This window comes from Rhinichthys klamathensis, unplaced genomic scaffold (genome assembly GCF_029890125.1).
Source record: "Rhinichthys klamathensis goyatoka isolate OS25496 unplaced genomic scaffold, OSU_Roscu_1.1 h1tg000323l_1, whole genome shotgun sequence".
Taxonomy (NCBI): domain Eukaryota; kingdom Metazoa; phylum Chordata; class Actinopteri; order Cypriniformes; family Leuciscidae; genus Rhinichthys; species Rhinichthys klamathensis.
The window spans coordinates 1,603,604-1,619,613 of record NW_026606839.1 but is presented as its reverse complement, the minus strand read 5'-3'; the positions used below and the strand labels follow the sequence as shown (position 1 = coordinate 1,619,613).

At 38.1% G+C, this 16,010-nt stretch overlaps 2 protein-coding genes across 2 annotated transcripts in view; both read left to right on the top strand.

The window, feature by feature from the left end:
• The first annotated feature begins 3,768 nt into the window (after window positions 1-3,768).
• Window positions 3,769-16,010, top strand: part of LOC130105580 (potassium/sodium hyperpolarization-activated cyclic nucleotide-gated channel 2-like) — an 81,580-nt gene continuing 69,338 nt past the window's right edge. Inside the window, exons 1-2 of the mRNA XM_056271635.1 lie at window positions 3,769-4,771; window positions 7,649-8,072. Of these exons, the coding sequence (XP_056127610.1) occupies window positions 3,813-4,771; window positions 7,649-8,072 (1,383 nt within the window). The 5' untranslated portion in view covers window positions 3,769-3,812. The remainder of the gene's footprint in view (window positions 4,772-7,648; window positions 8,073-16,010) is intronic.
• hsd11b1lb (hydroxysteroid (11-beta) dehydrogenase 1-like b) overlaps window positions 14,469-16,010 on the top strand; it is a 173,576-nt gene continuing 172,034 nt past the window's right edge. Inside the window, exon 1 of the mRNA XM_056271657.1 lies at window positions 14,469-14,654. The gene's annotated coding sequence lies outside the window, so the exon portion shown is untranslated. The remainder of the gene's footprint in view (window positions 14,655-16,010) is intronic.

Here is a 16,010-nt window from a genome sequence, read left to right as displayed (position 1 = left end):
TGTCTGTCTGTCTGTCTGTCTGTCTGTCTGTCTGTCTGTCTGTCTGTCTGTCTGTCTATCTATCTATCTATCTATCTATCTATCTATCTATCTATCTATCTATCTATCTATCTATCTATCTATCTATCTATCTATCTATCTATCTATCTATCTATCTATCTATCTATCTATCTATCTATCTATCTATCTATCTATCTATCTATCTATCTATCTATCTATCTATCTATCTATCTATCTATCTATCTATCTATCTATCTATCTATCTATCTATCTATCTATCTATCTATCTGTCTATCTGTCTGTCTGTCCTTTCTATTGTTCTATCGCTCTATCTATCATTCTTTCTATCCGTCTGTCTGTCTGTCTGTCATTCTATCTATCTATCTAGTCTCTGCCGTTCTTTCTATCATTCCATCTGTCTGTCTATTGTTTTTTTTGTCATTCTATCTATCATTCCATGTCTATCTTATCTATCTATCTATCTATCTATCTATCTATCTATCTATCTATCTATCTATCTATCTATCTATCTATCTATCTATCTATCTATCTATCTATCTATCTATCTATCTATCTATCTGTCGTTCTACCAATCTGTCTTTCTATCTGTCGTTCTGTCTATCTATCTGTCGTTCAATCTATATCTGTCGTTCTATCTATCCATCATTCTGTCTATCCATCTAACTAATGTTTTAAACTCAAGGGTTGCAGGTTTGCTGTCTGTTTGTAATATAGTGTTCTGCTGCATCCTTCAAACAACCAAGAGCTGAATCTTCACAGAATCATGAATTACATTTCAACATTTTCGTTTCAGCACAGGATTTGACGGACTATCACTTGTAATCTCGCTGCAATTTATTTTAAACTCTTTTATGCTTCATGAACAGCGCTGAGCTTTAATCACAGATGAAACAAACTCTCAATATATTCCTGCAAAATTGTTTTCCCTGATTATGCATTGTAGTCAAATGATGTCCAAGTTTAAAGTGTACACTAAAAAATATTTAGTATTATTTATATACTATTATAGTATTTATTAATGTTTTCAATTAGCTTTTATCTTATTTTAATTTGAGTTTTTTTTAATGTGCTTTTGTTTCAGCCTAAATATTTCCATTAGAATTTAATTTATTTCTTATTTCAGTTTAATTTAGTACTTTAGTACTGAGCTAGTTGCCAAGGCATCATTTCTAGTTTTAAGTTTCAAGATTATTTGTCCATCTAATATTTAAATATTATAAATAATATATATATATATATATATATATATATATATAGTCAACAGTAACAACACTGATCTTCAGTTCTTTCCTGAATTTCAAATCTTCTTTCACAGTCCCGTGTGTGATACAGATTTCTCACAGTCATGGAAACCCCAGAAATATCAGCGAAACCGGCTCGGAAAAGTCCCAGTGAATGTGTTTTTCTTGTTCTGCTCAGCTAATTGGGTGGAAATTTAATTTTGAAATGCCTATAAAATGATTTGGAAAAAAAACGAGATCATTGTTGATCTCCAGCTTTGTTGATCTCCAGATTTTGGGAAGCTTCCAGGATCAATCCACAGATCTTCTCCTTTCTTGGAACTTTGCCTTTTATGCAAATGAAGCCCAAAGCATCATCCTTAAATGTGTCATACCAGGAAGTGAGTGCCGGCATTCTGTTCTGCAGAGAGAGAGAGAGAGAGAGAGAGAGAAAGAGAGAGAGATAAGAGAGGTTAATGCGGAGCTGCTCAGGTTAACCAGCTAGACTGTGTGTTCGGGAGCATGGCGACCTCACTGACCTCCAGAGGTCAAGCGCTCCATCACTGAAGGGATGCGTCCCACGCTGAGCTGAGACAACCTTTCAATGTCATTGCTCCAGGCTCTGCTCTCAAGGTACGCTTCAGTCTCTGCATTGGCTGGCTTCAGTTCCACGTCAGCGTCAGGGATAACAAGGTAAGATCTGCTAGTCTGCAGGACTTCTGTGAGCCTCATAATGTCTCAATAATGCTTAAGGAGGAAGATGACTTGCTTTCTGATGGTGGAAGTGCTCAAGAACTGATGCAGTTCTCACAAATGAGCTTTCTCTTGTGTGCGAGTGATGTAAATGTTATGAATATTTCTAAGCAGAGAGCATACAGATCTGGGATTTTTTTTCTCCCCTCGTTTAACCCAGAAATTACTCTTTTTAAGTCATGTTTTAAGTATTTCAGCATTTCTAGATCACTAAACCAGCAAATTTTCTTTTGCTTCTGTTATTGTGTCATTAAAACATTACATGCAAACATTGTTATTAAGTAATATGCAGTTACCATAATGATATATTCATAATCATCATTGTAGGAAGCGCATGAAGCTATGTATTTATTTGTCACTTATTTTACATTAGTATAATCTAAAATATGTGATATTTATTAGATATTTTTGTTTTTTTAATGTAGTGCTGATTTATCTTTAAATCTAGATATATCAGCATTAAACTCTCCTATAGCTCTCAAGCATATAATATAACAGTCGCAAATTATTATGCTGATATTATAATTTGTAACAAAAATGTGGAGTCAGTCTTTTTTTTATATATCCCCACTGGGTTTCCATGCATTTTATCTGATTATTGTTAACACTTTGATGGCCATCATTGCAGCTAGCATCAACAGTAGCCTATATGTTTGATATAGAAATAATTTTTATCATTTTTGCTGCATTTTTAGTAGCACGAGGTTTTTTTTTTCTCTATGGGGTCTCTGTATATATCTCTCTATCTGTAATTCTGAAGAGATTCAACAGGTGTGTGTAAGCTGCGTGACCCCAGTGGTTGTCTTAACTCTTGAGAGCGGCTGTAGGGCAGTGTTTGTGCCAGTAGGTGGCGCCACACATCAGCCTGACTCGGAGCGCACTGTTGCCTGTCATTGAGCGCATCCTCTACCGTTGTGACATCATAACGCCATGATGACGACATCTGCATTTTTAGACAAACGTGCCAGACTGTTTATGCGACAATAGTAGCTTTAAATATTTCCAGCCATCTGTTTACGCACGTGACCTTAGTCATTTACAGATTTCTGGATAAGACTTATGATTGATCGCTTCATCAAGTCAGCACTGTGAGTCTGTGAAGACAACAAATTAATACAAACGAAACGTCCTCGTATGCGTGAATAAAGAATGTGTCTCACACATTTATCATGCTATTATATGTGCATGTTAAAACATCAGCAATCCATTAACATTTGTCTTTATTGTTAGGAGGATGTTTCCAACATCTGCCTCTTATATAGGCCTACTGCTAATTTTGGTAATGCATTGTTTTCATTTTCTCGCAGTTTTTAAGTTTTAATGATCCAAATTGTGTTATTAAAATATTAAAGTGTGACTATATGCAAACATTGTTATTAAATAATGCGCAGTTGCCATAATGACATCATCATTTTAGGAAGTGCGTGAAGCCATGTATTTGTTTGTCACGTGTTTTATGTGTATATGTTATGATATGTCATGACCTTGAGCACAATGCCTGAATTAGTTGAATAACTTTCAACCCTGTTATCATACGACATATTATTTGACAATATAGCTATAAATTACGCAAGGCAACATTGTTTAGCCTATCTGTTAAGAGTGTTTAAAATCCTATATAACTTATTGAAATGGAAAATGCACTCAGACTCAGAGAGTGACCCAACAAACAGTTAATAAACTAAAAGCTGTTTCATTTTGTTGGCAAAGAAATCACGTAGGTCTCACTCTATCTCTCTCTCTCTCTCTCACCCATCATCCCTGCTGATTGGTTTCCCGCAAAGATAATTACAGGCCAAATCTGATCCGCTGAATGACATGGACCGGAATGAGCTCTCGCCCGGTTCGGATGTTGCCATGACGAAGAAAGCGGCCCATAAGAGCGCGCCTCCGTATCACTGCGCCGGGAAAAGCACCGCTAAGAGTTGCCTGGAGTCCAACTCGGATGCCGCCTCCGGCTCGAACCCGAAACCCAATCACGTCGCCACGGAGGAGACGGAAGATGGGGAGGAGGAATCCAAGTTTCAGCATCCGAGACTGAGGAGAGCAGGTGGAGGAGGGAGCGCGCAGCAGATTAGAGGAGGAGGAGGAGGAGGAGGAAGAGGAGGAGGCGCGTCTAGGAGCTCCACTTCCACTGATGCGCGCCCGGGTGATGCTGCTTCTGCTGCGGGGCGCCACGACACCGTTAAGGGCGGAGGAGGAGGAGGCAAAGCGTCTACCGTAGTGGCCACCGTGACGGTAGAGCCTTGTAATGCTGCCGAAGGCGACGGCAATCCCTCAGCACCGCTTTCCAGCATGAAATGCAACAAGAACGGGGAGTGCAGGCGGGACTCCGGCACCGGGAGCCTCCGGTCCATCATGTCCAAGACGGACGGGTTTAAGCGGACAGCGTGCAATTCAACGACCAGCGTTGACGGAACCAGCACGCAGGGGCAGGACGCCTCGAACAACCCCGGCTTCCCGGAGAAGAAGGATTCCAAAGTGTCCTTTTCCAACACTCCCAGCAGGAAAGCCTCGTCGTCGATCCACGGCGCACAGCAGCCCCGGAACTCGGTGACGTTCCTCAAATCCGAGGATGGCGGTCAGGAGGACACCGAGACCCGGGACAGCCGGGACAGCCAGACGAGCTTCATGCAGAGGCAGTTCAGTAGCATGTTGCAGCCCGGGGTCAATAAATTCTCCCTGCGCATGTACGGGAGCCAGAAGGCGGTGGAGAAGGAGCAGGAGCGCGTGAAATCGGCGGGAAACTGGATCATTCACCCCTACAGCGACTTCAGGTGAGAGAAACTTTGGACATGTTGACCAAAAGCGACTGGAAACGGGGTCTGTGCATGGGTCAAAAGGTCTAGACTGCTTTTCTTTCGCTTGCATTTGAGGATTTTGGAAAATTGTTATATCTTATGCATAAGAGATATTGGTCATTAATAATAAGGTCTCACTCACTGGTTAGTGCAGACTAACAATGCACAATACATTTTTACAGCACTATTAACCTTTGATAATGTTAGTTAATAAAAAAAATGTCATGTTCGTTTTAGTTCACTACCTTAAACTGATTATTGTTCATTGTAGTTCATAATGTTGCACACATGAAACCTTATTGTTACCAAGATCTTGCATAATTGTGACATGATCATCAGGTTTTGTTTATGTCAGCTTCAGTGCTGCTGTCAACAGATGCATTTTCAAATTAATAATGAATACATTTTTTATCATAAATATTAGTGGTGTCAGACTTTTGAACCCCATATTTCCCGAACCGTGAAGCAAACCCCATCACACAAACCTGTTGAAAAGTAGATATAAAGCTAAGCATGATTTGACTGATTTATGACCCTTTCAAATACTTTATTGGTCATCACTAGTCAGTTTTGAATATATTTTGCTATGTTTGTGAAGACCCTCAAAAGCAGCCAAACCTGAACACACGAGTATTATATTATTCTCTCATAAAATTGAGGTATGTTATCTATCCAGGCTATTCTTACGGTTATAAAAACAAAATAAGCAATAGCATTGTGATTTTAGACTAAGCATTTGTCGTCCAGTAGTTTTCATGCCGAGTTAGATTTATTTTTAACCGACTAGATCAAATTTGGTTGACGAGAAAACCATAACAATGTGACACCAAATACATTGAAGCATGTGCTGCATTAGATTTTAACATATTAACATTCATTCTGAGACAATCTGATTGCCTCATGGTCACATAATGCATAAATGTCAAGTGATACTGATAGGTTTTAAAATATTGAAGCAATAAATACAATTTAGGCGTGTGCCAAACTTTCAGTCCAGTGTTATTCTACAGAGAGTTGGTCATGTTGTCATGTTTCAGCGCCACAGTCAGTCTATGATTAGCATCTAATGAAAACTACTGGAAGACCTCACACAATCATTTATGCAACGTGCATAAGTATTATTTTTGTAACTTTAAATGATTATGTGGGATGTAAATCATCGAAGGCCCCAGAACCTGAGCTGGAGATGAGTTGTTGCAATGCATTATGTGCTTTAATTTGCAGTGTTGAGACTTTGTTTGGGTCATAATGTCTTTAGATATTAAACTGCTGTGAAAATGTGCAATCTTTGCATGCAAAAACATACACACATCCTTATCATGTTGCATCATCTCCGCATCACTAATGCATATTTTTTCCAACTCCCACTCCATTCAAATGTCATCTTGCCAGTTCTCCGAGACGATCAGCTGTGCAAACCTCGCAGAAAGAGACGGCCATTGTTGCATCAGTCTCCAGTTATGAGTCAGCATGCACCTTAGCGCTCTGTCTGCTGTGACCTTGAGTTGCACACGTGTGCAGCACCACGTGGAAACCGATCATATCCGCTCCATGCTTTATTTCAGACCCTCAGGAATTGACTCACACCCGTCACAGCCGTTTGAGACTCTCGAATATCAAGGGTCTTGTGTGAGGTTTTCGGCGCTCTAGCCCTCCTTACAAGGTCAATATAAAGCCTTCTCGTGTTATAATGCATTGCTTCATTGCAGCGCTAATGTTATTGATTTATAGTGTGCAAAACAAAACCTGTTTAATGTACCTTATGTGGGTGACATGCATGCTGAAAGCATTATAATCCTCACAACACAGTAATATTCATATTCATTATTTAATGAATAATCACATTAGAAATGTTTAATGTCATTAGACTTATTAGATTGAAAGAATATCATCAGAATATTTCTCTATGCATTTAAAGAAATAAATCGAATAATCGACTCATTAACTCTCATGCATGGTTTTAAACAGAAGCACACGTGATCTGCAAAATGTAGGTCATGAGAATCTCACAAATGCAGGGCGTGATGTTTCTTTAAATGTTTGTTAAAAAAAAAATGCTCCAAATATTTTTTTTCAGTAGCTCGACTTTCAAGCTTTCAGTAATGCTTTGCAATAAGGTTAACATTGGAATTTGTTAACTTGAACTAACAATTAAAATACTTCTAAAGCATTTATTAATCTTAGTTAATTAATTTCATAATTTACTAATACGTTATTAAAATCTAAAGTTGTATGTTAATATAATAATCATGGACTTGAGCTGACATGAACTGACAATGAATAGTTGTACTTTTATTAACTCATTTTAACAAACATTAATACCTACTATAACCCAGGTTTATTACACTTTATTTTGATAGTCCCAAGTTTGATAGTAACTTTGCAAATACAGTACATGTCATCTAGCAGTTATTAGAGTATTAGTAGACAGTTAGGTTTGGATTAGGTGTTCAGGTTAGTAGAATAAGTTGGCATATAGTTGCAAAGTTACTTATAGTTAGTAGAATGTCTAAAGTGTTACAAAATAAAGTGTTACCCAAATGTATTGCTCATATTAATATTAGTTAATGCATTACTCATTAACAAAAATTCAAATGTATACATTCATATGCCAGCTGTCTTTTTGAGTTTTCTGAAAAAAGTGTCTTCCCCCAGTTTATGCATGTACACGATGCTTGCAATATGGGATTATGAGTGAATTCGGATTAATATTGTAATAGTTTTGTGCAGGTAAACACAGTCATTCTGAGGACGCAACTATACAAGAACATCAAGCCAGCGTTTACACATGTTCAGTAGTGAGATCGCAGGGTGAATCGGTGCTAGATAAAGTCTCTCCTGTCTCTCTTGCAGGTTCTACTGGGATTTCACCATGCTTCTCTTCATGGTGGGCAACCTGATCATTATTCCTGTGGGCATCACCTTCTTCAAAGAAGAGACCACCACTCCGTGGATCATCTTCAACGTGATCTCCGACACCTTCTTCCTCATGGACCTGGTGCTCAACTTCCGCACGGGCATCATCATCGAGGACAATTCCGACATTATCCTGGACCCCAAGACCATCAAGAAGAAGTACCTGAAGACCTGGTTTGTGGTGGACTTTGTCTCTTCCATTCCGGTGGATTATATCTTCCTGATTGTGGAGCAGGGCATAGACTCAGAGGTGTACAAGACGGCGCGAGCCCTGAGGATTGTGCGTTTCACTAAGATCCTGAGCTTGCTGAGGCTGCTGCGTCTCTCTCGGCTGATCCGCTACATTCACCAGTGGGAAGAGGTACGTCAACAATCTCTCAAATATACTGGAAATCCCATCAAATGCATATACACAGAGCTCCATAGTAAGACATGTTCCTTGGTCGACATATTTTGTTAATCCTAGAACAACATTCCTGTCCAAAAATCTTGTCCTAACCCTAATTTATCCCTAAAGCAGAGGGAAATGATATATGAATAACACTGATGGAGATGCTGAAAGACTAAACCTGACATACACTGCAAACTTGTATCTCAAATCTGATTGGCTGATTGAAATGTTGTTTCAGGATCAACAAATATATTTATCCTGGAACATGTTGCACTTGGTGAAATCAGTTTCACCATATATATATCATACCTGTTATAAGCCCATTTCCTCCACGTAAGAAAATGAAATCATGCCATAAAAGGTTGAAATTGAGATATTAAAAAGTGCAAATTGTGATAGAGAGTACAAATGATGAAATGACATGAATTTCAAAACAGTGATAAAAGGTTGAAATGATCACATAAAAAGTCAAAATTATGACATAAATAGTTGAAATAATGACATGAAGTCATAATTATGATGACAGTCAAAATTATGTCTTAGTTATGTTTTTTGTCATTTATGACATTGGCTACGTTCACACTGCAGGCTGAAACGACCCAATTCCGATTTATTTGCCCCTATGCAACCTGTATCTGATCTTTTCATGACAGTCTGAACGACACAGATCCGATCTTTTCAAATGCGACCCAGGCCACTTGGGTATGTGGTCCAAATCCGATATGTATCCGATCTTTTGAAATGCGACTTCAATCTGAACGGCCAGGTCACATGTATCCGACCCGCACGTCATTGATATGCGACAAACGTCATAATTCTGCGTTGAAGTAGGCGGGAATTGACCGTTGAGTACTCTTCTGCGCATGCGGGTCACTTCTGGGTCATTTCACGTTCACACAGGAGATCACAAAAGGTCGCATTTAATTGGAAATGTGAACGGCCTTGCAAAAAAATCGATTTTTTAAAAAAAATCGGAATTGAGCATTACTCAATTGGCTGATTGAATCTCGCACCTCTCGGGGGTGCGAGAGGTCCCGGGTTCAGATCCCGGACGAGCCCCCGATTTATGTTACGACCCGGCTCAAAGTCATAACATAAAGAGGACAATTCACAAAATGGGTTTCAATATAGAAGAAAATATAATTTTATTTAAAGTTAAACAAATAATGTCTAGGGTCAAAACATAAAGTAATAATAGTAAATATCAACACAACATCAAATCAATAAACAGTTAAAAATGAAGTTTGTGGAGTTGTGGAAATCATATGGGAACACAAACTCAAGAACCCACTCTTTAAACAAAGTCACAAAACAAAAATGAGAGAGGGCTAGACAAAATCCAGGAGCTCCTTAAATAGGTTGCCACAGGTGCAGTTGATCTTCATTAGGGCAATCCCGTCCTCCAAGGAGGAGTTAGTCCTGGAATTCTCACCAAGAAAAAGAAATTAAGAAAAACAGGGGCAGGGCTGTAACAAGCCCCTGCAGTGTGAATGCAGCCATTGTTTCCTTTTTATTCCACAATTTTGACTTAATGACATAATTAATGGCAAAATTATGACTTTATCTTATAACTTTTGTCTTTTAATCTCATAATTAAGACTTAGCATGTCATAACTGTGTCCTTTTATCTCACAATTATCATTTTCGTCTCCTCGTTATGAATTTCTCATACTTTTTTTTTTTAATAATATTGACTTTTAATGCCATAGTTATGATTTACCAAAGCATGAACAACAGGAGTGGGGGGAATTTTCTTAGGTGGAGGGAATGGGCTTTCATAGTTAAATATACAATCTTAAAATGTTTTTCAATTAATTTACGCCACGTTCACACTGGTGTGTAACAGAACTGCACACAGGCATTAACTGCATGAACTCTGAATGAAATATGAATCTGAATGAAATATGAACCTGAGTGTCAGGGAAAGTGGAGGGTTATTCTCCAGGTTGACACAAATGGACTGCGGATGTCTTAATAGAAATAGGGGACATGAAACGTGCGGAGATGTGCCAATCTCAGCTGGCACAGTTGAACCACGAGTCTACCGAGCCAAAACACTCAGATGTTGCTCTTTTATACATCAGGAGGTTTAATAGACTTTTCAGTTCACGGGGACCTGTTATGATCATAAATGTGTGTATGTACACAACCATCCTATAATGGTAAAAATCCACCCACTGCTTGTTTTATATCCCCCTTAAATAATAAACCGTGTCTCAAAACGTTTGCATTTTCTGTGCTTTGTGACATCACAATGCAACAGGCCCCGCCCACAACATATTAGCTTAGCTCCTCCCCTGAGTCCGGCATGTTTATCTCCTCTATAGAGCAGCTAGTGGAAACACAAGAATGTCTCATCTACGTGATAAACAATCAAAATGTGTTGTATTAATGAACATAGGATGCGCTTTTTCACTTCACTGCGCTACTTTTCTATGTAAATGTGCTGGACGGATGTGTTTGAGCGTTGAGCTTGCGTCTCGCATCTTACAGTGTTCTTAAAACTTTGCTCTCAAGTTAAAAGAAGTTGAACTTTTTAAAAACGTGTCTTTACACCTTGCGTTTTCCTCTTCCCGCGTCTAATGCGTGTTTAGAATAATGGAGAAAAGTTCTGTGGAAACGGCCCCATACCGTTTCTCCTGTTTGGTTGTTGCCGGAGTATCCGAGGCACGAGCTGTAAAGGCACAGCCCTCTTCTGGAAAGGGGGGGATGGGGAGCAGCAGCTCATTTGCATTTAAAGAAACACACACATACGTGATCTGTGGTAGCCTAGAAATCTAGTCGCACCCTAGCGGCAGCAGCAAGTTTTATTTTGCAGCAAGGGTGGTCTAGCAACTCTCCTTTGGCTTTGGAGGTGGAAAAACCAAACTCTAGTCAGGCCAATCACATCGTGTATAGAGTCGGCGGGCGGGCTTAAAGGGTTAGTTCACCCCAAAATGAAAATTCTGTCAGTAATTACTCTCCCTCATGTTGTTCCAACCCCGTAAGACTTTCATTCATCTTCGGAACACAAATTAAGATATTTTTGATTAAATCTGAGAGCTGGATCACTCCTCCATAGGCTTCTAAGGGATTGAAACTTGCCGGCCCAAAAGTTATGAAAGACATCGTTAAAATAGTCCGAGTGACTACAGTGGCTCAATCTTGAGTTTATCAAGCGATGAGAATACTTTCTGTGCGCAAAAAACAACAAAAATAACGACTTTATTCAACTATTCATTTTCTTCTCTGTGGGCCTCGAGATTTCACGTAGTGTAACTGCGCAGCGCTTCTGTGTTGTACGTCACACGCATCACACACACATGACCAGCGTCGGCCAATAGTGAGCCTGTGTGTGATGTACAACACAGAAGCGCTGCGCTGTTACACTACGTGAAATCTCGAGGCCCACAGAGAAGGAAATGAATAGTTGAATAAAGTCGTTATTTTTGTTGTTTTTTGCGCACAGAAAGTATTCTCGTCGCACAGAAAGTATTCTTGGAGTTAAGCTTTTCTTTGAGAAAAGAACAAAGAACGGCACTTAAGTCATTCTTAAAAAAGAAAGATGTTTTCGTAGTTTTGCCGACTAGATCACCTAGCTGGTGGGAAAACGCTCTGGTTGGTTGTAGCGCTGTCGTATTGCGTGCAGAGGGAATAAAAGACAACCCTTTATCCCGGGATGGATGTGGGTCTGGCTTGCCAGGCTAGATCTGTGGGGGAGTTTCATAGGTCCCCTTTAAGTTTTGTTTAAGTGACCAGATCTTTTCTTTGAAGTCTAACAGATGATATTACATACATTTCCTTTTTGATTTTTCTGTGCTATGGGCATTGGGCACAGATCCCTGCAGAGAGCAGACGGGGACTTTAACACTGATAAATTGATCTCAAACGTGTTGACTGTTGTCTCATCAAGGTCCAGACAGGCTCAAGTGGAGATCTGATGGCGAAGTCACGCTTTTGTCTGTAATTAAAGCTCAGTGTCAAAGCCTCTGTCAGTCAGTGAGGCTCTGAAACACTGCGGACGGACGCGGCTCATGACTGGACGTCACACTGTATGGAAAATATGCCGATGTACAGGTGAAAGTCGTGCAAAAGTTCATTTATTTCAGTAATTCAACTTAAAAGGTGAAACTAATATATTATATAGACTCATCACATGCAAAGTGAGATATTATAAGCTATAATTTTGATGATTATGGCTTACAGCTTATGAAAACCCCAAATTCAAAATTAAAATATTGTGAAAAGTTTTCATAAGCTGTAAGCCATAATCATCAAAATTATAACAAATAAAGGCTTGAAATATCTCACTTTGCATGTAATGAGTCTATATAATATATTAGTTTCACCTTTTAAGTTGAATTACTGAAATAAATGAACTTTTGCACGATATTCAAATTTTTCGACTTTCACATGTATGTAATTTCTGCATGATTTTGCTGACAATATATAATTAAGCAGCATTATGATGATTTTAATGCAGCATTGGAGATCACCTATATGCTAATGTACTTCTAAACGTTGACAAAATAGCTGATATACAATTACAATTTACAGTTTTTTTTCTGAGAAAGTGTATCAAAATGATTGACTCAATTTGCTCTCATTAAGTTTTGATGTTTTTGAGAACAGTATTCACTTCAGGAGTCTCATTAGTAGCAAAAATGACTTGAGTTTATGGGTTTGATTGATGGGTTTGGTTTGGTGAATTTATTTAAGACTCAGTATTTAAGATTGAATTATTAATCTGTCTGCGTGACATTTGAAAAAAAAATGCTTTTGGTAAAATATATACACTACCGTTCAAAAGTTTGGGGTCAGTAAGGTTAACAAATAAATAAATTATTACTTTAATTCAGGAAGGATGCATTAAATTAATCAAAAGTGACAGACAGTAAAGACATTCATAATTGTATAAAATATGTATATTTCAAATAAAAGCTGTTCTTCTGAATTTTTCTATTGATCAAAGAATCCTGAAAAAAAGTATAACAGTTCCCACAAAAATATTAATCAGCAAAAAACCTGTTTAACATTATTAATAATTTATAAATGTTTCTTTAGCAGCAAATCATCATATTATAATGATTTCTGAAGGATCATGTGACACTGAATGATGCTGAAAATTCAGCTTTGATCACAGGAATAAATTACATCTTAACATATATTCAAATAGAAAACAGTTATTTTAAATTGTAATTATATTTCACAATATTGTTTTTACTGTATTTTAATCAAATAAATGCAGCCTTGTTGACTAGAAGAGACTCCTTTCAAAAACATCTTTGACATACATAAAACATAAGAAAATGCATTGTTATCGTGGTATATAGTTTTATTTGTCCCCCAGCCATAATAGAAGCTGTCATTCTCACAATGACAGAAAATAAAGATCTCAACTCATACAATAATTAGTTTCAAGACAAGTAGTTGGTTCGTAATTAACACCGACTGCTCGGTGCCACTTAAATCCCTTAATAATTTACGTTATTGACACTTATTATGCTTTTAGTGTGATAATCAGCTATACCCGTTCAAAAGAAACAGGAAGACATTAAGAGTCTTTTGCTTTGGGACACTTTAGATTATCAGTGTGAGTTTAAACGTTCCCAGTGGTAAGCACCTTATTTGACTTGGAAAATAGTTTGTTAATTAAAAACACGTTAGGCTCCTGTTGTTCATCAATAAGTCTCGATCCCTCCAGATCTCAGAGAATAACCTGCAGGTCTAACGATAGCTGTCTGTTATCCGCTAAGATGCGGATGATCAGGTGGGCCGGCGTACAGTCACGGGTCGCTACTCTGCATAATTATGAGCTGGTGATTGGTCATTTGTCTGCAGTTTACAATTAGACCAATGCTGTACAGATCCTTGCCTTGTTAAAGGATTAGTTTACTTAAAAAAAAAATGTTTGCTGAAAATTTACTCACCCCCATGTCATCCAAGATGTCCATGTCTTTCTTTCTTCAGTCGAAAAGAAATTAAGGTTTTTGATGAAAACATTCCAGGATTTTTCTCCATATAATGGACTTCAATGGGACCCAAACGGTTCAAGGTCCAAATGACCGTTTCAGTTCAGCTTCAAAGGGCTTTAAACGACACCAGACGATGAATAATGTTCTTATCTAGCGAAACGAAATAAAAAGCGAAATAAAAAAGTTAAAGTTTTATAAGCACAAATCCTCGCCTTGCTCTGTTCTGTGATTCGCCTTCGTGACTCTGAACGAAATGACTCGAAAAAAGATTCGTTCATTTTGATGAACGAGTTCGAACAGGAGAGTCACGAACGCGAATCACAGAACAGAGCAAGGCGAGGATTTGTGCTTATAAAAGTTTAACTTTTTTATTTATTTTTGAAATGACAGATCGTTTCGCAAGATAAGACCCTTATTCATCGTCTGGTGTCGTTTAAAGCCCTTTGAAGCTGCACTGAAACTGTCATTTGGACCTTGAACCGTTTGGGTCCCATTGAAGTCCATTATATGGAGAAAAATCCTGGAATGTTTTCATCAAAAACCTTAATTTCTTTTCGACTGAAGAAAGAAAGACATGGACATCTTGGATGACATGGGGGTGAGTAAATTATCAGCAAATTTCTTTTTAAAAGTGAACTAATCCTTTAACTTTCTGTTCAGCTCCTGTAGAAAACCGCAGAAAAAACAACAACCTTCGCATTCACGACACGCACTGAGAACTCGATCCACACACATAAATCGCTCCGTTCCTTCCTGTAAATGACCTCGTCTTAGAAAACCAGATAGTTTAGCGTCGCCTGAATCATGTACAAATGATTCCTTTCCCCTAAAACAACTCTCCTTACAGTTACCTTGAGGTTCCTCGGGTCCTCGTATCTAAAGAAATAGACAATAAAAATGATTATTGTAGAAATTAAAAAGATTCTGCTGTTGTATGAAGTGAATTTGCAATTGATTTATTTTCTTAGTGTAGTTGTTTTCCATCTCAGGTGCTCCTACTACGTGTTGATTAGACGTCTGATTCATCGTCACGCTGCAGGCCTCCGCTGTGATTGTATTATCCTTATGATTATGCGAGCGCTGTTTTCATTCACTTGGAAGAGCCAGTTATTACATGTGATTTTCGAGTCAGATCAGTTCTAGCAGAAAAAGGATGGCTGTTGCGTCCATGAGCATTTTGAATAGATTTCTTGTTATGCTAAACCAACCAAAGACGCCGTGTGCAGGTGAAGAAGGCAAACAAAGACACTTAATGGCTTAACATTACATTGACGAATGAGAAAATGAAGAGCCGCACACTTACACTGGAAGTTTGTTTGGGTTTAAATGCCATTTAGGATGTGAAATTGATAACACACAATAATAGACGGGTGTTAAACATTTTTTTCCTGGTTTCACAGACAAGACTTAAGCCTATTCTCAGACTAAAATGCATGTTTGAGCTGTTTTAACTGAAAGCAACTTTAAAAAACAACATATTTTCTTGAGTGCCTTGTTTCGCCTCGAGATGCACACCAGTAATGTTGTTTTTCTAAGGCATGTTTTGTCCTGTCTGTCTGTGAAACCAGGCCTTAGTCTGTGAATTTTTATTAAAATATTATTACAATAAAAAACACTTTCTGTTTTAATATCTTTTAAAATGTAATTTATTCCTGTGATCAAAGCTGAATTTTCAGCATCATTACTCCAGTCTTCAGTGTCACATGATCCGCCAGAAATCATTGTAATATGATGATTTGCTCAATGTTTCTTATTATCAAACAGTTCTGCTGCGAACAATGTGGCAACCATAATCATTTTGTTCAGGATTCTTTGATGAATACAAAGCATTTATTTGAAATGGAACTCTTTTTTTTTAACATTTATAAATGTATTTTCTGTCACTTTTGATCAATTTAATGCATCCTTGATGAGTAAAAATATTAATGTCTTAAAGTCCCCCTGTTAGTTGGGG